Here is a 24,742-nt window from a genome sequence, read left to right on the forward strand (position 1 = left end):
TGTCCCTTCCAACTAGTAAAAAGTATATTTAAAAAACAAGCAGAGATAGTTAAACCAACTGACTTTGAATGGTTTGAATAGCTATAATTATTTTCCAGGAAATTACAGTCATGTAGTCAATAGAAAGATAAATGGTTAACTTCCCAATGTAGGTTATCAGGCATCATTAGACTGGACAGGTGGATTTAGCAAATGGTTTTTCATTCAGAATTGCATCAGTATCAAAATAATTTGAATACATAAAACTGTGGCAGAATTCACTGTGTGTTTTTGTTTCCATATTTTGAAAATATACTAGTCATCATCAGCTTCTCATTGTAAAACAGATTATTGCCATTTTCAGGTGGTACAGACAACTGGAGGTCCTGAACTAGCCAGCTCAGTACTCAGCCCCCTACTGACTAAGGACACAATCGATTTCTTAAATTACACTGTCAGTGCTGAAGAAAGGCAGCTGTGGATGTCGCTGGGGGAAACATGGATGAAAGCCAGGTAAACATATATGAATCTAGTGTGTCATACCTGAAATACTATATTGATTTTGGATTATGACATAGACTTAATGAAACATTTGCCATTTTGTGTATAAAGGGCTTGATGTCATAAATGTAGAAGTCTAAGCTCTACATAAGCTAGAATTCTAGTGCAGAAATCAAAATGCAATAGAAAACATGATCAGTACCAGGATGCTCAACAACATGGAGTAGTCAGGAGGAACTTTCAGGGGGAGGTGGTTAGCTTTCTTTCTTGTTTTTAATTTTTATTTATTTGTCAGCTAGAGATAGAAATTGAGAGGAAGTTGGAGATAAGGAGAGAGACAGAGTGCCCCCTGCAGCACTGCTTCATCACTTGTGAGGCTTCACCCCGTCAGGTGGAACCAGAAGCTTAAACCCAGGTCTTTGTGTGTAGTAACGTGTGCTCAGCCAACCCCAGGGAACTTATTAAGTCAAAGTCCAAAAATACCTCCGATTTATTCATTTCTTTGTCCTGAATTCTACCTGGAAATGAAAATAAATAACCACCTTTATTAAAACTTGACTGAACATGATGGAAGAGGAGGACCTAGTTGGGGTTGTATTGTTATGTGGAAATATTATACATTTACAAACTTGTATTTTACTATTGACTGTACACCATTAATCCCCCAATAAAGAAGTTAAAAGAAAACTACACTGAAAAAATAAGTATTTTGTTAGCTCTTGGCATGAGAATATGGTCATTTCAAATCCTCATTGTTAAGAGTATTAGGAAATAAATATATTGATTAGAAAAGGTGTGAAGTTAAAAGGAACCATGAAGCTGTATAATAACCTGAATAAAATGACTCAATTTTGGATACTAAATATAATATGAGGAAGTAAATAACATATGAAAAATAAAATGACTTTTTTATATAAGAGATGAGCGTGGGGGGCTGAAGGGCGGCATACCTGGTTGAGTGAACAGATTATCATGAGGACAGACCTGGGTTTGAGCCCCTGCTTCGTACCTGCAGGGGGCACACTTCATGAGTGGTGAAGCAGGTCTGCAAGTATCTCTTTCTCTTCTACTCTCTCAATTTAACTCTTATCAAATAAAATAGGAAAAAGGGGGGGGGGGGCTGGTTGCCAGGAGCAGTGGATTCATGGTGCCACACTGAGCCCCAGCAATAACCCTGGTGGTAAGAGAAAAAAAAAATGAATGTAATTTTTATGGTTCATGAGTGATTAGGAATTTGTAGAAGTGTCATTCAGAGTTATTAAACAATGAAAGGGCAATGATTATGATTACAGATTAATCCTCATTTGATTTTACTTACTAAAAATCTGACTGATCTCTTTAATTTATAAAATGGAAAATGTTTCAATTTAGGTGACATCATCAGATAAAAGCCTAAATAGCATAATATATTTCTCTTTTGAAAGACATACTCACATGTTAGATTTCATTGCAGAGAGGGAATAAAAAGGAAAGATGAGAATTAGACTATTTTAGGTCCTATACAAGTTTAACTGCAAACATTTATCACTGCTCTTTTTCACACTCAGTTCCCAAGTTTTTGGACGTGCATGTTAGGAACTTAACTAAAAAAGAATTGAGGTTGTGTGTTGAAAACAGATCATCAAGCAGAATTCCGTGTTCTTTTTAGTTTATCATTTCTAAATGCTAACATACACATACGTGTTGACCTTGTTGTTGTGAGAAGGGATTACATTATACATTACTTGAGGGGTTCTATTTGTGTATCATTTACCTTACTGAAGATGACTTTGAACATTCATCTGATTCTTAATTTTATGTTGTGTATCTTAACATCCTTCTATAGAGCAGAATGGCCAAAAGAACAGTTTATTGCTCCTTATGTTCCCCGATTCCGCAATGGTTGGGAGCCCCCAATGCTGAACTACATGGGGGTACGTGTGGAACAGGACCTTTATCAGCTGGCGGAATCTGTGGCAAATGTAGCAGAACATCAGCGCAAACAAGAAGCAAAAAGATTATCCACAGAGGTAAATGTCTTAAACACCTCTCTGTGCAGAAAGTGCAGTAAGTCTGGGTATTCTCTTGGTGTTCTGATGGTGAGGTCTCATATTGTTGCTGCAAAAACCTTGCAGAAGCAGAGACCCAAGTACACTGCTGTGCTGAGTCACCTCTCTTTCAGCATCTCTTTGCCACTGCTGTGACAGTTGTTATGTTTTCATAGTGTTGAACTAGCCCCATGTCATTCTCCCTGATGCCCCTCTCCCCTTTTAGTGCTCCCTATGCCCTGATGGTCTTGACTCTTTGACACATTCTTTCTATTCTTGTCAGGGAATTACTCCATTGCTGTTTGGTTTCTCCCATTCAGTTCCCTGAATCTGGGTCCTATAAGTCTGCCCCCAGCAGTTTTCCCCTGGAAGTCCCTGTTTGTTTGTTTAATGACTAATTGACCAATTGAGTACTTGATTCTAATCTTCTGGTGTCCTGTGAACATGGCTGAAAGGCCAGAGCTTCTTTTGCCCTCCAGTTCTCCAGCTCAAGTCATTGATAGCACTACCCTATGGAGGTCAGAAAATTGATCTTTTTTTTTCTTCATTTTTTAAATTTTATTTAAGAAAGGATTAATTAACAAAACCATAAGGTAGGAGGGGTATAACTCCACACAATTCCCACAACCCAATCTCCATAACCCACCCTCTCCCCTGATAGCTTTCCCATTCTCTATCCCTCTGGGAGCATGGACCCAGGGTCATTGAGGGTTGCAGAAGGTAGAAGGTCTGGCTTCTGTAATTGCTTCCCCGCTGAATATGGGCGTTGACTGGTCGGTCCATACTCCCAGTCTGCCTCTATCTTTCCTAGTAAGGTGTGTCTCTGGGGAAGCTGAGCTCCAGGACACATTGGTGGGGTCTTCAATCCAAGGAAGCCTGGCCAGCATCCTGGTAGCATCTGGAACCTGGTGATTGAAAAGAGAGTTAACATTCGAAGCCAAACAAATTGTAGAGCAATCATGGGCCCAAAGCTTGGAATAGTGGAGAGGAAGTGTTAGGGAGGTACTCACTGCAAACTCTAGTGTACTTCTGCTTTCAGGTATATATTTTGCAGTAGTTTATGGATACGTGTGAACATAAGCTCTCTCTCACAGAAACTCGTGTATATCTAGGTTATGGGACTTTGTTAGAAGGTGAACCACCTGAGATGAAATTAGAGTGTACTATAAAAGGAAAGGTCTCACCCGAGTAATGAAGCTGAAGGGTTGTCATTCCACACGTGAAGTCTCTGGACACAGTCTGAAGTGAAGCATGTTGAGGTGGCAATCATTGCGTTGGTTAGGTTGTGATCGGCGGGTGCAATATTATTTAGTATGGGTTGGGAGAGGCATACAGGAAAGTGGGCCCTATCCAAGGGTTCCAGGACTTGGGGAAGTAGGGGCTTTATAGTGGAGATGTGAGGTTCCTGCTGTCTTAGGGTTCAAAAAGACAATCGATAGTTAATGTTATCATCACATTATTTGGTAATTGGGTTAACTTTGAAAAGTCCTTTTGTTATGGTTTGCTGTACAGTATCCAGTATCTTGTATATAGCTGTGCTGTTGGATGCTTCTAATCTACTTGGTCTAGGCTTTTGAGAGAGTCCGCATATCAAATACACAGCCTATATATTTAAAAGATTCAGTTTGTGTTTTGAGAAACTTTGAGACATACAACTGATTTTCTCCCTTTCATATTAATTAACTACTGATTTATATGTCTACATTTTGCTAAGAGTGTACATAAACACCATTCCCACCACCAAAAGACTGTGACCCATCCCTCCCACCCACTCCCACCACCCACGGGCCCAGGAAGATGCATGTCTACCCCTCACCACAGGGTTTGTACTTTGGTGCCCTACTTACAATTTGGTCAGGTCCTGCTTTTAGTTTCCCTTTCAGATCTTCTTATTCAACTTCTGTTGATGAGTGGGATCATCCCATACTCATCTTTATCTTTCTGACTTAGTTCACTTAACATAATTCCTTCTAACTCTGTCCAAGATGGATCAGAGAAGGTGGGTTCATTGTTCTTGATAGCTGCATAGTATTCCATTGTGTATATATACCACAGCTTTCTCAGCCACTCATCTGTTGTTGGACACCTGGCTAGCTTCCAGGTTTTAGCTATTATGAATTGTACTGCTATGAACATAGGAGTACATACCTCTTTTTGATTGGGTGTTATGGAGTCCTTGGGGTATAACCCCAGGAGAGAAATTACTTGATCATATGGAAGGTCCATGTCTAGCCTTCTGAGAGTTTTCCAGACTGCTCTCCACAGAGGCTGTACCAATTTACATTCCCACCAGCAATGTAAAAGGGTTCCTCTGTCCCCACATTCTCTCCAGCATTTGTTGCTGCTGTCCTTTTTGATGTATGCCATTCTTACAGGAGTGAGGTGGTATCTTAGTGTTAATTTGCATTTCTCTGACAATCAGTGACCTAGAGCAGTTTTTCATATGTTTGTTAGTCTTTTGGATCTCCTCAGTAGTGAATGTTTTGTTCATATCCTCTGCCCATTTTTGGATGGGGTCATTTGCTTTTTTGGTGCTAAGTTTGCTGAGCTCTTTATATATTTTGGTGATTAGTTTCTTGTCTGTTGTATGGCATGTGAAAATCTTCTCCCATTCTGTGAGGGGTCTCTCTGTTTGTTTAATAGTTTCTTTGGATGTGCAGAAGCTTTTCAATTTGATGTAGTCCCATTGGTTTGTTTCTGCTTTAGTCTTCCTTGCAATTGGGTTTGATTCATGAAAGATGTCCTTGAGGTATAGGTGGGAAAGTGTTTTACCAATGTTTTCCTCTAAGTATTTGATTGTTTCTGGTCTGACATCTAGGTCTTTGATCCATTTGGAGTTGATTTTTGTTTCTGGTGAGATAAAGTGGTTCAATTTCATTCTTCTGCATGTTACAACCCAGTTTTCCCAGCACCATTTATTGAAGAGAGCCTCCTTTTTCCATTTAATCCTTAGGGCCCCCTTATCAAAGATTAGATGCCCATAGGTGTTGGGATTTATTTCTGGGCTTTCAATTCTGTTCCACTGGTCTGTGTGCCTATTTTTGTTCCAGTACCATGCTGTTTTGATGATGATGGCTTAATAATATAGTTTAAGGTCTGGGAGTGTGATGCCTCCATTTCTGTTTCTTTTCCTCAAGATGGTTTTGGCAATTCTAGGTGTTTTCAGGTTCCAGATAAATGATTGTAGTGTTTGTTGTATTCTCTTAAAGAAGCTTGGTGGAACTTTGATGGGTATTGCATTAAATTTGTATATGGCTATGGGGAGAATATTCATTTTGATGATATTTATTCTTCCAATCCATGAGCATGGGATGTCTTTCCATTTCTTGGTATCAGTTTCTATTTCCTTGAGTAGTGACTCATAGTTTTCAGCATACAAGTCTTTCACTTCTTTGGTCAACTTGATTTCTAGGTATTTGATTGATTTTGCTGAAACAGTAAATGGGAGTGATTGCTGGATGTCTTCTTCTTCAGATTTAGTGTTTGCATAAAGAAATGCCACTGATTTTTGTACATTGATTTTGTAGCCTGATACCTTGCTATATTGTCTAATAACTTCCAGTAGTTTTCTGTTGGATTTTTTAGGTCTTTGTATGTATACTATCATATCATCTGCAAATAGTGAGAGCTTGACTTCTTCCCTTCCAATCTGTATTCCTTTGATTTCTTTCTCTTGCCTGATTGCTATGGCAAGAACTTCCAATACTATGTTGAAGAGTAATGGTGACAGTGGACAACCCTGTCTTGTCCCCCATCTGAGGGGGAATGCTTTCAGCTTCTGTCCATTGAGTATGATGTTGGCTGTAGGTTTGCTATATATAGACTCCACTATCTTGAGGAATTTCCCATCTATTCCCATTTTTTGTAGAGTTTTGAGCATGAATGGGTGTTGGATTTTGTCAAAGGCTTTCTCTGCATCTATTGAGATAATCATGTGGTTTTTGGCTTTGCTTTTATTGATGTGGTGAATGACATTGATTGACTTACGGATGTTGAACCAGCCTTGCATTCCTGGGATGAATCCCACTTGGTCATGATGAACAATCTTTTTGATATGTTGCTGTATCCGGTTTGCCAAGAACTTGTTTAATATTTTGGTATCAATGTTCATCAGAGATATTGGTCTGTAGTTTTCCTTTTTTGTTCTGTCCCTATCAGCTTTTGGTATCAGGGTGATGTTGGCTTCATAGAAGGTGGAAGGGAGTATTCCTGTTTCTTCAATCTTATGGAACAGCTTAAGAAGTATGGGTATTAACTGTTTCCTGAAAGTTTTGTAGATTTCGTTTGTGAAGCCATCTGGTCCAGGACTATTGTTGTTGGGGAGATTTTTAATAACGGTTTCAATTTCTTTGTCTGTGATTGGTGCATTTAGATTTTGTAGTTCTTCTTGGTTCAGTTTTGGAAGGGCATATGTTTCTAGGAATTGTTCCATTTCTTCCAGATTCTCTAGCTTGGTGGCATATAGTTCTTTATAGAAGTTTTGCATGATTCTCTGGATTTCTGTGGTGTCAGTTGTAATATCTCCTCCATCGTTTACAATTCTATTAATTTGAGTCTTCTCTCTTTTTTGTTTGGTGAGTCTGGCTAGGGATTTGTCAATTTTGTTTAATCTTTCAAAGAACCAACATTTGGCTTCATTGATCTTTTGTATGGTTCTCTTATTTTCGATGTTGTTTATTTCTGCTCTAACTTTAGTGATTTCTGTCCTTCTGGTTGCTTTAGGGTTCCTTTGTCCCTCTTCCTCTAAGTCCCTGAGGTGTGCAGTAAGGTCGTTCATTTGAGCTTCTTCTTGGTGTTTAATATGTGATTGATGGCTATAAGTTTCCCTCTCAGTACTGCTTTAGCTGTGTCCCAAATATTTTGATAGGTTGTGTCTTCATTTTCATTATTTTCCAGGAACGTTTGAATTTCCTGCTTGAGTGAATCTCTGACCCAGTGGTTCTTAAGGAGCATGTTGTTTAGTTTCCAAATTCTGTGTCTTTTAATAATTTTCTGTTTGTTGTTAAATGTTAGTTTTACTCCACTGTGGTCTGAGAAGATACTTGGGATGATTTCAATGCTCTTGAATTTATTGATGCTGTTTTTGTGGCCTAACATGTGGTCTATCCTTCAGTATGTGTTATGTGGATTTGAAAAGAAGGTGTTTTCCAGTTTTTTGGGGTGAAGGACTCTGAAAATGTCCAAGAGGTCTAGTCTGTCGATCTCTTCATTCAATTCTCTTGTATCTTTATTGGTTTTCTGCTTTGTTGATCTGTCTAAGTGTGAGGGTGGGGTATTGAAGTCTCCCACTATTATTGTATTACTATTGATATATTTTTGAAATTCTTTCAGTAGGTGCTTAATGTATTTAGATGGTCCCTCATTGGGTGCATAGATGTTAATAATTGTTAAGTCTTCTTGGCTGATTGATCCTCTAATCATTATGTAATGTCCTTGCCTATATTTTATTACTTTATTTAATTTAAAATCTATCGTGTCTGAGATGAGAATGGCTGTTCCTGCCCTTTTTTGTGGTCCGTTAGCCTGTATGATAGTTTTCCATCCTTTCACTTTAAGTCTGTGTTTATCTTGTGACAGATGGGATTCTTGCAAGCAGCATATGGTTGGGTTATGTTTTCTGATCCACCCCCCCACCCTGTGCCTTTTGATGGGTGAGTTTAAGCCATTGATGTTTATTGATATTATGGATTTAATGTACTGTATTGCCATTGTTAAAAAATTTTTTTGTTTGCTCTGATATATTGCAAGTGTTATAGTGATGTTCTTGTTTACAAGAGGTCTTTTAGAACCTCTTTCAGGGCTGGCTTGGTGATGGTTGCCTCCTTTAACTGTTGTTTGTCTAAGAAGGTTTTGATCCCTCCATCTCGTTTGAATGAAAGTCTGGCAGGATGTATTATCCTTGGTTGAAACCCTTTTTCATTCAGGGCTTGATAGATATCTTGCCACTCCCTTCTGGCTTTTAGAGTTTGAGTGCAGAAGTCTGCAGATAATCTTATGGGTTTTCCCTTGTATGTGACTTTTTGTTTCTCTCTTGCAGCCTTTAGGATCCTTTCTTTATCCTTACTTCTTCTCATTGTGACTATGATGTGTCTTGGTGTCTTCAGGTCTGGGTTGATTCTGTTTGGGACTCTCTGGGGCTCTTGAATCTTGATGTCCTTTCTGTTATTCAGGTCTGGGAAGTTTTCTTCTATTATTTCCTCTAGAATGTTTGCTTCCCCTTCCTCTCTTTCTTCCTCTGGCAGGCCAATTATACAAATGTTACTTCTTTTGAGATTATCGCATATGTCTCTGTTGTTGTTTTCAGTGTCTCTCAATCTCTTTTTAAGCTCTTTCACCTCTTTCTTAGTTTTCTCTAACTCATCCTCTCTGACTAATTCTGTTTTCTGCTTCTGTTAGTCTGCTTTCCCTTGCCTCAGCTTCTTTCTTCATTACAGCTATTTCAGCTTTCAGTTCTCTAATTGCCTCAAGATAGTCAGTATTTTCCTTGGGGGTCTCAACTGTTGTTTCCCTAATACTGCCATTCCTTTCCTCTAGTGTTGTTTTCATTTCTGTGATTAATAAGTTTATTATTGCTTGCATACTTATCTATGGTTACTTCTGGCTTGTTTGTAGTTTCTTCTGGGCTCTTGTCTTTATTCATTGGAGTAGCAGTTTTATTTGTTTTTGATCTACCCTTTTTTTGATTTATGTGTTTCTTTTTTTTTATGCTCTGTTGTTCCTCAGTTGTTGTGTCTTGAGTACAAGTAACCCTGTACTAAATACCTTTATGACAATTGCACTCACCAACCTCAGGAATTACAGTAGCAACTGAAGCAAGCATTGAAGTAGTTTAATTGCTACCAGTTAGCTAAACAATTTCTCCAATCCGTGAAAAAATAGTAACCAAATCCCAGTGAAGAAAGAGAAAAGAAAGAGAGGATAGCAAGGATAGACAGTTTTGCAAATCTACTATCCACTGTATATTCTAGGGGTAACAAGAGGGCAAAGGGAACTAGAGCAGAGATACACACATAGAGAGTCCACTCTGAGTCAGATTTCTTCCCCAAAATAATTCACAAATTCAGACAGGCAAAGAAGAAGGAAGAAGTGTATGACAAGATTAAAAAAAAAGAGAGAGAGGGACAAGAGGGAGAAAAGGGAAAAGATAAGAAAAAGAGCTGTAATTAAGAGCAGTGAAAGAAAATTCCCAAATGTGTATCAGTGAATTCAAAAAAGCACACTGTTTGTTGGTGTGGGGGCTGGGGGCTGTGACTTTGGAAGCTGTAGGATTAAGTAAGAAGGGATGACAAGAATGAGAAAAAGAAAAAGAAAAGAAAGAAAGAAAGAGAGAGAAAAAGAAAAAGATAAGAAAAAGAACAGTCATAAAAGGGCAGTGAAAGGAAAGGGTTTTTTTAAATGTATTTATTTTTAATTATTAGCTATGCGGGGTGAGGTGGGGGGGGGTTGGCTACTTAGAAAGAAAAAAGGCCAGAGGTTTCAGAAGGGTATAGACTTAGAATTAATGATACTCCGTGGTGGGACAGGAATTTGGTAAAGAAAAGGACTGGTTATGGGGGGGGGCGGGAAGGAGGTATGCTTGAAAATTAAAAGGAAGAAAAAAATTTTTTTTCCTTTTTTTTTTCCCCCTTTTTTCCCTACTCTAATTCTTAACCCAAATTAAGTTATAGTCACCTCCTTGGTGTTGCTGCTAGGACCCCTTGTTTGGCTGGCCTGCTAAAGGCAGAAAATCCTGCCGTTTCCAGGAGATGTGGTCAGAGTTCAGCCACCAGCAGCTTCTCAGTCCACCATCTTCCGGGAAACCGCCCCCCCCCCCCAAAGCTTTTTTAAAGGATTTCTCAAAGATGAAAACTAGCTCCAAGTCCTTTTGATCCAATGAGAGCTGTACTCAAGGATGTCCTCAGATCCGCCCTCAGGGTCGCGGTGGTCCCCAGAGACTCCCAAGAGAAAGCCCCCGAGCTACAGCGCTCCCTCCTGGTCCTCTGCCGGCTGCCCAGCAGCGCTCTGCAACCGGCGGAGGAGCCGCCTTCACGGGCCAAGGACAATGCCCGACGCACCCGCCTTGCGCCACTGCCTGGGAAGTCTGTAGCAGCCCGCCCGCTAGTCTGTGCCACCTCTACTCTAATTCTTGACCCAAATTAAGTTATAGTCACCTCCTTGGTGTCACCGCTAGGACCCCTTATTGACTGGCCTGCTAAAGGCAGAAAATCCTACCGCTTCCAGAAGATGTGATCAGAGCTCAAGCCTAGCAGCTTCTCAGTCCGCCATCTTCCCCCTACTCGAAAATTGATCTTTTTAATATTTAGTAAGTGCTAAGTAAAGAACTTGTTTGGGAATCAGATTGAAGGTGTTGAACATGTTACATCTTCAGAATTCTTTAAAGAATAACTTTTATGTTATTTTTGGTCAGAAAAGGAAATTGAACATTGTTTAAAATATATCCAAACTTGAATAGGACAGCCAGAACTCAGAAGAGTTACATGAATGGAGTCTTAACTGTGGAGAAGACACAGTACTCCTCCTTAAAGTCCAGTTCATTTTCTTAATTTCTCTGGTTAATTTTATCAGACCACTATAGGTATTTATGATGTGGAGGAGTAAATAGCAAACCAGAATAAACTGTCACCTTTAAGGAGACATATTTATATAAATTATATTCCTTCATCAATAACCATAAAATTACAGGAAAAAAATAGATTTTTTTTAATGTTTATTTATTTGATAGAGACAGCCAGAAACCGAGAGGGAAGGAGGTGATAGCAGCACTACTACTCCACTCTCAAAACTTTCCCCTGCAGGTGGGGAATGGGGACTTAAACCTAGGTCTTTAAGCATTGTAGCATGTGCACTCAACCAGGTGCACCACCACCTGGCCCTAGAAGAAAATAAGTTTGTTTGTTTGTTTGTTGTAGTGTAATATTTTTCCCTCTGACTGTGTAAGAGCAGAGGTGAATCTGTAACTGCCCTTCCCTTTACATGAGTGACTCAGAAAATGACCTCATAACTCTGGGCACTAGCTGGCCAGCGCACAGTCCTTTTTGTACTTTACAGTTCAGACTTTTATCAGTATGAATTTTCTTTCCTTGTAGAGCATAACTTGTATAGAAGGAAAATGTAATCAAACATAAAATTATTCTACTCTTCCTGTTGCTATCGTAACAGCTATTTTCAAATCAGAAATTTCTATTTTATAGTCAGCCTTTGTATCTTAAATAAGGAAATATATCCAGTTCTTAATGCATGTCTCTGAAATTCACTTTTCTAGTTTTTCTTCAATTTGTATTTAAAGAGAGAGAGCAATGTGTTTTGGATTTTCAGTATACAAGTTTGCTATCACTGAATAACTTAAAGAAGAATTATTCAAATCGGTCTTTATAATGTTTTTTTCTATTGTGAATTGTTTCCCATTTTATGACTCAAGTACTTATTTGAAGATTTAAGTAATAAAATAAAAAGTGCCTGCTAGCAATGGTAGGTAATTTTTTATCTTAAGATTTCATTGCAAAAGAAGCCAAGAATGCCTAAGAATTGCCATAAGAATTAAATAAAATGCATAAGAATTGCCATCGTCTCCAGAAGACTTTATGATACTTTATTGCTACTGTAGTAAGTACTTGGATGACAGGATCTGAGGGTTTTCTTTAGAACTGAAAGGCAGCAGTGGTATAGAGCTCCTTCCTCTAAACCAGAAACCTTATGCAAGGTTTCCTAGTCACTGCAGTTACTCATTTGTCATTATTCCTTTCTCCCTCCCTTCACTTCCTCGCTCCCAATATTCTCAGTCACTCTCAGAAGACAGTGATTGCATAGCAGCCAGTAGGCTGTTCAAAGCAAGACCAAAAGTGCGGTTGGTTTCTGCAGTTTGTGACAGCACTCTTGAAGTCTTGAGTGAAAACATTGCCTGATGATCTAGTGCTCTGGGAAATGATAAACAGAATTAAGTACATTTCATATTTGTCTTAACATCTATACCAATTCTCATTCTGGCCAGTAGTCCAACAGGGCTCCCTTTTCTCCACTCCCTCAACAGCCCTTGCTATGTCTTCATTATAATAGCTAATCTAACAAGTTCAAGGTGATCCTTTATTTCATATGGTTTTGATATGCATTTCCATAATAATAGTAATGGTGAATATGTACCTATTGGCCATTTGTATGTCATCTTCAGAAAATCATCTTGGGGGTGGGCAGTGACTCATCTTATGTTACCATGCACAAGGACCTGGGTTCAAGCCCCTGGCCCCTACCAGCAGGCGGAAAGTGGTAAAGCAGTGCTGTAGGTGTGTCTCTCTCTTTCTCCCTCTCTGTTTCTCTTCCCTCTCAACTTCTCTCTGTCCTATCAAATTAAAAATAAAGTTTAAAAATATTTTTAAAAAGCACCTTTCAAAAAAAAAAAGATGTTTTAAAAAGAAAAGTGTGTTTTCAGTTTCTCTCCCTATGTTTTTTAGATTTTATTTAAAATTTACATTAGGTTTTTTAAAAAAGATTTTGCTAGTGGTTAATAATTGTTTTCAAGATTATAAGATTATAAGGGAAGGGCCAGGTGGTGACACATCCAGTTGAGCCCACATATTACCATACACAAGGATCCAGGTTCAATCCCCTGGTCCCTACCTGCAGTGGGAAGTGTCATGAGCACTTCCTCTTCCTTCTTAATGTCTGTCTCAACCCAAAAATAAATTAGTTAACTAATGTAAAAAATTGAATACATTGGAATAGTACCACACCAGTCCCGCCACTGAAGTTCTAAGAAGCTCCCCACTCAGCACTAAACATCATAGTTCTCATAAACTCTTAGGTACAGGTTGGCTACTCCCCCCCCCCTTTATTTTATACCTCTTTCTTTTTTACAAGCTCATGTGCTTCAGTCCTCTGTATCACAAACATGAGTGAAACCACCCGGTAATTGAATTTCACCTTCTTACTTTCTTACTAAGCACAGTTACCTTAATGTCCAACAACTTTGTTCTAAAGAATATATCATCTTTTTAAATTGGCAAGTAGTACTTCATTGAGTGTATGTACCATAACTTGTCTATCTAGTAATTTGTTGGTGGACATTTAGGCTGCTTCCACTCCTTGGCTACTGTGAATAATGCAGCTACAAACATAGGAGTGCATATGTCCACTGAAGTGCTATTGTGATGTTCTTTGGATATATGCCTAGGAATGGTATTGCTGCATCATAAGGTGTTTCTATTTTTATTTGTTAGAGAACACTCCATACTGTTTTCCATAGGGGTTGCCTCAATTTTCATTCTATCAAATAGTACTAGTGACTCCTTATTCTCCCCTCTGTCTTCTAGCACTCCAGCATGTCAGACTATTCTCCAGCTGATGGATACACATTCAATAACGCTTACAGGGCACCCCATCTGGACCAGGCAGATACTGCTGTTGCTTTTAAGCCAACTCCTAATCGCCATGTAGAGAGGTAATGTTTCATGCATTTTGGATAGCTACCTTTTTACTGTAAATAAAAATGATAATGTCTGTATTTTTCACTACTGCCTTAAGTTACCCATTTACTAACTGCTTGACAAAAGTTTCATTGCTCCTTTGTAGAACTGGCTTGGATGAGCAAAAGTTAATGGACTTCCATTCTGTAATTTGCACAACGCAAATACCATTGAATAATTTCCTTTTCCGTTTTTAAGATGGTTCTGACCAAAATCTGGGAACTAAGAAGAAAGGATTTATTTGAATGTCTGTTAATCTGTGCCATATTGGTGCCAAATGTACCAATTTCTGTTTATCTGTACCATAAGGATCCTCCCAGCTCTATAAGTTTTCAAATAAGCAGTTTTGAGGTAAGGCAGTGGTGCACCCAGAAGACATGCATTGCCATGTGCAGGCAACCGACCCAGGTTCAAGCCACAGGCCCCACCTGTAGGAGGAAGCTTCACTGAACTGTGAAACACTCCTGTAGGTATCTTTCCTTCTTTCTCCCTTCCCTTTTCTCCCATCTTCTCAGTTTCTCTCTGTACAGAGAGGGGAGAAAAAGGCCATCCGGAATCTTGGATTCTTTGTACAGGCACCAAGCCCCAGATATAATATTGGTGGCAATTTTAGAGTAATTTAATTGCTTTAAGAAGCAGTTTTAATTTTTATGTCCCCCCTCCTAAAAAAACAAAACTTTATTTAGGTAGGAATATTTCAACTAAATATTTAAATGGAGTCATTTTCTTATTTAGCATTCTTACCATCTCATCTACTTATGTTTTAGTTTTCCAGTTTTGTATCTCATTTATTTCTGAGATGTTCACTGTTAGAAAACACAAGTATAGGCAGAGAGGAAAACTTAAAATGGAGAGAAATAAGGGAACTGGTACAGGCTTTTAATCTTGTCTTTAGGTTACTGTGAGTTTACACAGAAGTCAACCCACACACAGAGGAGAAAGGATGAAGTAAATGCTGGTAACAAAGAGTTGTGAGACTGTTCAGATGAACTGAGATAACAAACTTGCCCTAGTGCTTTGCTACTCCATAGTGTCTTACCATAAGTGCTGCTTGCGATTTATTTCTGTTACATCTTTTTTTCTTAATAGAATCTGAAAAAGATAGATTTTAAATGCATTATAGTCAGGACTGCTGACAGAGATAATGTAATACTTAAGTAACGTGTGTGAAAATAATCTAGATTTCATACTCTAAGGGTACCACCAGCATACTAAACTGAGTACAAAGGAAAGTCCACATGAAGAATACATTTTGGAAATGACAACGTATGAAATAAGTTTTACAGGTGAAAATCAGTTTTGAAGTTTAAAGAGTTCTTGAGTAAGTCATGACAGACTTTATTGTTTTCCTTTTTCCCCCCATCTTTAATGCCAATAGTCTATACATTTTGGGATTTTAATTTTAATTCATACCTTTTCTCTTTCTTTTATCATCCCAGTAAATTGAGATGGTTTTTTCATTGAGGAGCTGGAAAAGTAGTTGAGTATATTCCCCACATGTGTTCACAGTGCCAGTACCTACTGATAATAGAAAACATTTGTCATAGTCTACTGCAGAGCCATGTGTAGCACATTATGGCCACTCAGTAAATGTTGTGTATATTTGACTGGCTTATCAGATGAGCCCGTAGTGACATAGTGGCATAGATTCCAGAGTCACCACCTCTCTGTCCTCTGCCCTCACATTGCACCAAAGTAAAGGACTCTGTGGTGGGGGGTGAGTGTTCAGGTCCTGGAACATGATGGCAGAGGAGGACCTAGAAGGGCTGAGAGTGTTATATGGAAAACTGAGAAATGTTAGACATGTACCAACTACTGTATTTTACTGTGGACTGTAAGCCTCTAATCCCCCCAGTATTAAAAAAAAATTGGCCTTGGCCTCTATAGAAGGAGGTGAGTGGATCTTTGTCATCCTGATTTAGTTATGTCCATATTTCTCACCTGCTTTCAGAGTAGACAGACACAACTTGCTTGAAACAATGCAATTAAATAAATGCACTCTGCCCATCTCAATTTTTTTCAATTTTAATATCACTTTATTGAGGAAATGTTTATTGACAAGATTTTTATTGTCAGAAGGGTGCATTTACACATGTCCCCAAGCTGGGCACCAGAACAGTTTAACCTCAAGCAAAGAGTCCTCTTATTCTACCATAGAAACTTGGGTTCCCAACCTCCCTTAGATGTCCTTCCTGCTCCCTTTTCAGTCCTTGAATCTACTGTGATAGACTGTAGTCCGGTGAGGATTTATTCTCTGCTTATGAACAAGGATTTCCTTTTAAATGATCTATTTATTCAATGAGAGAGAGACAGACAGACAGACACCTGTAGTACCACTCCCTGCATGAAGCTTCCTCCCTGCAGTGGGGGTTCCGGGCTTGAACTGGGGCCCTTGTGTGCTATAAAGTATGCACTCATCCAGATGTGCCACCACTCTGTTCCTGGCCTTTATTTTCATCTAGAGAGTGGAACATAGAGAGGGAAAGGATAGAGAACATAGTAAGTACTGCTCTGCTACTCATGATGCTTCTCTCATACAACTGCTCCCATATGGTGGCTGGGGGCTCGAACCCAAGTTCTTGCATGTGGCAAAGCACATGCTCCACTGGGTTAGTTATCTCTATTCACCCTAGGGAACATTATTATTGTTCTTATTTTGCCACCAGGCTTATCACTGGGCTTGGTCACCACACAAGGAGTCCAGTCCTTCCAGAAGCCTTTTTCTCCCTCTTTGATTGAGACAGAGAAATTGAGGGGGGGACAGAGAAAGAGATATAAAGAGATACACCTACAGCACTGTTTCACTGCTCCTGAAGCTTAATCCCTGCAGGTGGGCACTGGGGGCTTGAAGGAGGGTCTTCATGAGGTGCTGATGTGTGTGCTCTACCAGATATACCACTGTGCCCCTGGGACATTAGTTTTAAAGATGCTATTTTATTTCCCCAGAAAATAATGTGATATTTTTTTTTAAGTTTACCTCACTTTTTGATAAGGAAAAAAATTACTGAAATGGAGTAAAGAACATTTCACAAAGGAATATTCAAGGATATAGATTATAGATCATCTGATTGTCAGAGAAAGCATCAGACAATACACTGAGAAGTGTTATATGGGTAGATGGCAAATCTCAGACATCCTATGATCATAGGGGCTAGAAGGCTGATTCCTGGATCATTGATGTTCTGTGTTGCTAAGAAAGTGTGTCATGATTATTATCTGAAAATACTATTCCTATGAGATACTGTTTTAGATTCTGCTTCATAAGTATTATTAACCTTAAATTCATCTTCCTGCCATGTGATATTTAATGTTGTTATGTGAAATAAAATCACACCAGTGAAATACCTTGTCACTAGATAAACGACCTATGCTCTTGAGAGATTAGAGTTTACTATTCTTTTTATTTTTCTTTCCTTTTTTCCTTTTTTTTTCTTTTTTACCTCCAGTGTTATTGCTGAGCATGGTGCTGGCACTACGAATCCACTGCTCCTGGTGGCCATTTTTTCTATTATATTGCATAAGACAGAGAAATTGAAAAAGAATGGAGAAAGGGTTAGCAGGTAGAGAAAAAGATCTACACCTACAGACCTGCCTCACTGCCTGTGAGGTGTCCCCCTATAGGTGAACCCAGATCCTTGCACAGGTCCTTACATTTAGTACCATGTGTATGCTTAACCGGGTGTGCCACTGCTAAGCTCCCAAGTTTACTGTTCTTAAAAAAATGACTAATATTAATATTTTAGTGAAGTCTTTAAATCATTGTTTATCTCCCTGTATACTATTTATCAAGTGCATGCCTGTTATTCAAATCAGAAACAGACACTGAACATAATACATACACATTCTGATCTCTTCAAAAAAAAAAAACCAACAACTTGTGTATCTGATAAATTACAAAGTGTGATTTTTCAGACTAATAGTTGCAGTAAATGTAATATTTAAATGTTTAGAGAATGCAAGGAAAGGAAGCCATACAATTTTATAAATTCTGAAGGACAAGTATGTACTGTTAACTTATTTCTAAAGCAGACAGGTTAAGCGAGCAAATGGCGCTATAGCAAATATTTCTTTTTAGACCCACTGATTCAGATACATGTTGGGGGAGATGGTCTGTTCTATTATAGCACACTCAACTCTATTAATAGCAGTGATTATGCTCCAGATCGTAAAAATTTGGGCTCTGAGGGAAAAGTGAAAGCTAGAAAATGGAAACAACTTTTTCAAACTGTTGAAGTCATTTGAGCCCTTTCATCTCTCCCCTCCCCCGTGAAATCTCCATACTATGTAGTCATATAAACTAAAGGCGGGGTGAAGTCATGGAATATTGTGTCAAGTGTATTATTTATATGACATGATGGTTATTTGTCTTAATTTTGCTTTCTCTTTTTCTATTGAAAATAGCTAAGATAGACAATAGGAACTGTACTTACAGGTCATTTTGTTTGTTTATGAGCCTCTTCTCCTGGAGTGCCCTAGAGGTACCAGCTACCTATCATCACAACAGGCCACACTGTGTCCTCAGCTGTCCTGAAGACCATGCTATCCCTTAGTATTCCAAAGGGATATGCTTAGACTCCTTCTGCTTTTTCTCTTGTACATCTAGGTATGGAAATTTGCAAATGGAGGAAAAGATGAGGGAACAGAAGGAACAAAATAGAAACAGAATTTCAGTTAACATTATCAAAAGGAAGAAAGTTGCATTGCTGATCATAAGGTTTTAGAGTGTTATGCATGAACGTTTCAGTTATGTTGTTAAGTTTATAAATGCTCACTTAACAAAGAAGGAAATATTTAGTTTATTTTTCAGGAAAGTCCTAAGTAAATCTAAGACTATTAGACATGTGACAATACTCAAAGAAGTGTATAATTAAATCATTTGAAGGAAGAATTGTTCTTAATCTGTGTTTACTTGTAATTTAGATACCAGGACAAAGCTTGACTAAATTAATACTCTTAATATTTTACATATTATGCATTTGGTTAGTGAATTGGAGGCATTGCTTGAAGTAGTGAAATTGGCACATAAAGTACCATTAAGGAAGTTCTGCTTCCTTTCAGCTTGTAACAAGTACTATCATTGATCTTTATAGTCTAGTTCTTTTCCAGAAGAGATGCTAACTAGCAGTGCAATAGCTAGTGTGCGTTTTAATAGATAGGAAATTAGTATATTTTCATTCTAGATTTGTGGTAGTACCAAGTAGCCTAATGATTTTACACTATTCATTTTTGCTCTAACTATATTTTGTTATCTCTATTTATTTATTGGATAGAGACAGCAAGAAATTGACAGGGAAGGGAATGACAGAGAGAGAGTGAGAGGACAGAGAGACACCTGCAGAACTACTTCACCAATCGTGAAGCTTTTCCTCTGTAGGTGGGGACCCGGGGCTTGAACCCAGGTTCTTGTGCATTGTAATATGTGCACTCAACCAGGTGTGCTACCACCCAGCCCCTCTAACTGTATTTTGTTAATCTGAAAATTTGTCAGAATCTTTTCTGGTAGGAATTGACTTGTCTTGATGTTTTACTTTTGCTTTTGGCCTTGAAAAAGAAATAGCAGAATAATATTTTTTGTTTCTTTTTATAGAAATTATGAACCGACTATACCACAGCCCAAGAAATATGCCAAATCCAAGTATGAGTTCACAGCAAGGAACCATAGCGAGCTCTCTGTTCAGAAGGATGACATTTTAGAGGTAAATACTTTCACACACTCTCTTTTTTGGTATTGTTAATAATGTGTAGTTTTATTCTTGTGGTCATTTTCTATGACCTTCCTCAGTAATGCTGAGGTGAAGAAGTAATGACCAGTATTTCATTTTATTAAAAATACAACATACAAATGTTTTTATACTTACTGGTAGCTATTTAGGATGGGTTAGAGTTTAATCTTTTTTTTTTTTTTTGTAGAGAGAGGAAAATTTGATTTTTTTGTTTACTTTGTCTTCTTCCAGACTTTTTTCATTTCCTAATCAAGAATAATTATTAGTTGAGATGTAGATTCACCATAATGTTTTAGGAAGAGAAAACAGTTCATTTATGTTAATATTCTCACACCGTTGTCATCTGTGAGAGAGCTAATGTTTCAGAGGATAGTCCTGTATGTGTGTGTAAAGATATATACATCTGGATTAATGAATGTGGAATAAGTGAAATTCTGACAGTGATGATATAGTATCAGTAATAAGCTCTTAAAGCGGAATTTGTCATTTTTTATCTTTGTGGGATGGTCACAATAGTGTAAAACTTTTTTTTTTCATACTTTGCTTTTCTATGGCAAAGATAGAGTAGACCCAAGAGCATTGAATTAATCACATAAAAGCACTTCAAATATGGAGGCTGGGTGTGGCACACTTGGTTAAGTGCACATGTTACTGTGCTCAAGCCCTGGGTTGTAGCCCTTGCTTCCCATCTGCAGGGGTACTTCAGGAACAATGAAGCAAGTCTGCAGGTGTCTGTCTTTCTCTCCTGCTCTCTATGTCTCCCTTCCCTCTCATTTTATCTCTGTCCTATCCAGTAAAAAAAAGGGGGGAGGAGATGGCCACCAGTGGATTTGTAATACCTACCAGCACTGAGCCCCAGCAAAAACCTTGATGGCAATTTAAAAAAAAAGTATTTCAAAGTAAAATGAGGATAATTAAATATTCTTGGGATATAATGTGGACTAAGGGTAAATTCACAACAGTTTTACCTTTTTGGTATCAGTAATTATAATTCTTAAGTATCATTCAGCCAACAATATGTCAAATTTTAAGTCAATTTATTAGAAGTGAAGAAAGTTTATTGGTCTATAATTAAGACTGTAATTTGGTATAGAATTAATGCCTTTCTTCTGCATCATGACAGATCCTTGATGATAGGAAGCAGTGGTGGAAAGTTCGAAATGCAAGTGGAGACTCTGGATTTGTGCCAAATAACATTTTGGATATTGTAAGAGCCCCAGAGTCTGGACTAGGGCGTGCTGATCCTCCTTACATGCATACCATACAGGTATGCAAAATTTAAACACATTTTCTCAGTGTATCATTCCTAAATAGAGTTGAAATACTTTATGGTTATTCATTGTTTTGAGAGACACTATTCCTTTCTAATGTAATTGGACAGTGATGAGAAGACATGTGGCTTCTGATAGACTTGAGGAAATTGCCCAAAATGTTTTCTAGAAGTTACTGTTTTCTCTGAATGTTATTTCCATCCCAAACTCCAGTATTTCAGATGTTAGGAGAAATAGTATTTCTTCCTCTTCTCTGTTAGCCATTCACTAGTTTCCTCTTGGTATAGCAGGTGAAGCTGAGACCACCAAGCACTTCCTCCCCAGCCTTCGGCCCCACTGCAAAGATGTCCTCCCAACAGCCAGCCCTGGCTTTGTACTCTCTACAACCACATGTCAGCATGTGTTTCATGGGACTATTAATTCTCTCCTCTCTTGACTATTTTTTAGAAATAGCTACCCATGGTGTAGTGTAGATAGTCTAGGTTCTCCTTTAACTGATAAAGACATTGCATTTAAAATACTGTACGCATAGCTTTCTACCTCTATGTGTATAAGACTCTCCCCCTCACCACCAAAGTTCCAGTACCTACAGAAACCATCATTGTTTGAAGTGAGTCTTACAATTATTGTTGTTGTTTATTACTTTTAATTGCCTTTATATTTAATACAGTCACTTCAAGTTCCAACCCATTTTCCCCCCCAAACAAACCCTAGTTTCATCCATTTTTTAAATGGCAGAGTCATATTTTCTTCTTAACCACTGAGCAATACTTGCCTCATTGTCAGGGTTTCAGTGAACCTGCTTGTCTCACCCACTCTAATATTGCATCACTTGCTGTGAAATCTTGGGCCTTTTGACACATGACAGTCCTGTAGAATCATATCTGCTAACAAAAACAGAATGGATGGTCTTTTCCTGAGGTTTCTTTCTTATACTTCCAGGACAGAAATTGTTTTAATTCTCAGAATCAAAAACAGATTTTACCCCAGAATACTATTATAAAGTTGAGTCGAAGCCACAGAAAATATACAGTGAAAAGTCTTGACTTGTGGCCCTCCTCTTACTGCTAAAACCATTTACTTCTCCCCCTTAGTGGCATTCAGGCCTAGAAGAGATCCAGCATTTATGCAAAGGGACTTTGTCCTTCTCAGAACCCATGAATAAATCAAGTAAATGTCTAAATTAGTATACACTTTGCATAGATTGATAACTTTAAATGGTGGCATTCTGTTTGCTGTGCTCATGATTTGACTGGCCTGATGTGCATATATTTTATGAACTTATTTTATGTTCATCATTTGTCATTAGCTGTTGATGCCAAAGAAGGAGTTTGAGTTATTCAAGGTATGATTTACTCTGCTTCTGGTGAATATTTGAAGTGATTTTTTTTTTTTGTCTTAGCTGTAATACTGTTTTCTTTCCTACTTTTCTGATTGTAAGTTTTGGTTACCTGACATAATGTAGGCTGCTTTCTGGTATGTAAATGCCAATTCTTCTTGCTCCTTTCTCTAGAGGTTTTGATTGAATGCCTTCGACAGTGTTAAAAAGTATACATTTGGAATGTTTGCCTGAATCGCTGATAAGAGTATACCCCCATTTAGCTATAACGGACAGATATCCAGAGTTATGCCTGGATGATGAATTCACCTCTCCCAGTGACCTTTTTTTTTCCTCCTATGATCATGTTTTTAATTTGTTAGGACAGAGAGAAATTGAGAGGGGTTAAGGAGACAGTGCAGAAGAGAGGAAGAGAGGCACCTGCAGCTCTGCTTCACTGCTCATGAAGCTTCCTTTCTGTAGGTGAAAGTTTGAACCTGGGTCCTTGTATATGGTTATCTGTTTCATCAACCAGCTGCATCACTGCCTGGCCCCCCACTCTTGTTTTTGAGCACCTAACTCATGATAAGCAATCTGATGTACTGCTGACAAAGGACATCCCTAGTTTCAGTATGAAAAAAAAGTTTTAAGAAATGTACATTTTAGGTACTAAACACGAATATCCCAGTTTCTTTTTATCTATGTGCATAGGAACTTGCAAACTCTGATAACTAAGATGCTTGAAACTTACTACTAGTATAAATCCTAAGTGTTTTCCTCCCCTGAGGAATGTAGCTGCTTTTAAAACTTTTTCTGTTCACTGTTATTTTGTCTTTTTTTTTTCTAATTCTCATTTCCGACTTCTACCCTGAGTTACTATATTTTTTATTTATAACCTTCCTCTGTATAAAAGTGAACTAAAATCACTAATATATATATATCAAGGGTAGAGAGATTCTTTTTGAGCACAAAATCTATTTTTCTTTCTTATACACAATCTCATCTTAAGTTTTGTAACATTGGTGCAGTCAAGAAAGATTCACAAGATTCAGAATTTTGTTTTACTATCTTATATAAATAGAAATTTTTAGGGATCATCTCTTTGGGCTTTGAGCTTTTTTCCCCATTTTAAAAATATATTTATATTTTGGATGGAGACAGATAAATTAAGAGGGAAGGGAAAAAGAGACAGGGAGAGGGGAAGAGGGAGGGAGGGAGGGAAGATTCTGCAGCATGTTTTAAAGCTCATAAAATACCCTGCAGGTGAGCTTTAAATCCCAAATCCTTGTGCAGTGAAATGTGTGCTCTCAGTCAGGTGCTGCAACACCTGACCCTCTTTTGAGATTTTTCACACTGTCCATTTTCTAGAACTCTTGGTGCAACTCCGAATGCTGTGATACATGTAGAAATGTTTATAAAAGCTGTGTGTTGGGGGTTGGGCGGTAGCGCAGTGAGTTAAGTGCACGTGGCACAAAGTGCAAGGACCAGTGTAAGGATCCCCACCTGCAGGGGAGTCGCTTCACAGGCGGTGAAGCAGGTCTGCAGGTGTCTGTCTTTCTCTCCTCCTCTCTGTCTTCCCCTCCTCTCTCCATTTCTCTCTGTCCTATCCAACAATGACGACATCAGTAATAACCACAACGAGGCTACAATAACAAGGGCAACAAAAGGGGGGGAAAATGGCCTCCAGGAGCAGTGGGTTCATGGTACAGGCACTGAGCCCCAACAATAACCCTGGAGGCAAAAAAAAAAATTGTGTGTGTATGTATGTTGAGGCTGAGAGTCACTCTTTTTAAAAAGTATTGAAAATAGTCAATATTTTATCAGCTACTGAAAAATTGAATTTGAGCCCAAATTTTAATATATAAGCTTGACCATCTGTTATCCACTCCTTGGCATAAATGCTATTCTAAATGTAGCACTGTTCTCAAAGCATATAATAAACATACATACATACACAATAACTCTATAGAAGAATATAGAAAAAGAATGTTGGAAATAAGTGTCAATCATTTTACAGGTGTACAGTAATCTAACCTATACCTATCTAAAGTATCTAAAGAAAAATCCTGGAGCTTATTTCATAGTGACAATAAAAACTCCACCATTTGATGTGGCTCCCACTGGGATTAACCTTATAGAATTCCTCTGGATTACAAGATACAAAAGCAACCCTGTATCTTCATGTTTTCATTTATTAACCTGCAGATATTTAGAGTGCCAGCAAATCTTGCTTGATAAAATGACAGCCCAGCACAGTGCAGGTTCTCCATCAAAGCCCGCTGCCCAGTGTTATATCTCCAAGTCATCTGCTGTGGATTAGTGCCTTCCTGTATGCTTGGGCGTGATGAGCTGTGACCCTCTCTCCTCACAAATGTCCGAGACACTTTCCCCTCTCTTTTCCATCCAGTTATAGCAATGTTTTGAAGAAGTTTAAGGAAACTTCTTAAAAGAAAAACCTAGTCAATCC

General features: G+C 38.3%; 1 protein-coding gene across 7 annotated transcripts in view; it reads left to right on the top strand.

Moving 5' to 3' along the window:
- Positions 1–22,323, top strand: part of LOC103117547 (epidermal growth factor receptor kinase substrate 8) — a 133,630-nt gene extending 111,307 nt beyond the window's left edge. For all 7 annotated transcript variants that reach the window (XM_060183889.1, XM_060183888.1, XM_060183893.1 and 4 more), the window contains 6 exons: positions 344–492; positions 2,306–2,489; positions 13,811–13,938; positions 19,551–19,659; positions 20,810–20,953; positions 22,267–22,323. In XM_060183889.1, the coding sequence (XP_060039872.1) occupies positions 344–492; positions 2,306–2,489; positions 13,811–13,938; positions 19,551–19,659; positions 20,810–20,953; positions 22,267–22,308 (756 nt within the window). In that variant the 3' untranslated portion in view covers positions 22,309–22,323. The remainder of the gene's footprint in view (positions 1–343; positions 493–2,305; positions 2,490–13,810; positions 13,939–19,550; positions 19,660–20,809; positions 20,954–22,266) is intronic.
- Positions 22,324–24,742: the final 2,419 nt, after the last annotated feature.

This window comes from Erinaceus europaeus, unplaced genomic scaffold (assembly GCF_950295315.1).
Source record: "Erinaceus europaeus unplaced genomic scaffold, mEriEur2.1 scaffold_276, whole genome shotgun sequence".
Classification (NCBI taxonomy): Eukaryota; Metazoa; Chordata; class Mammalia; order Eulipotyphla; family Erinaceidae; genus Erinaceus; species Erinaceus europaeus.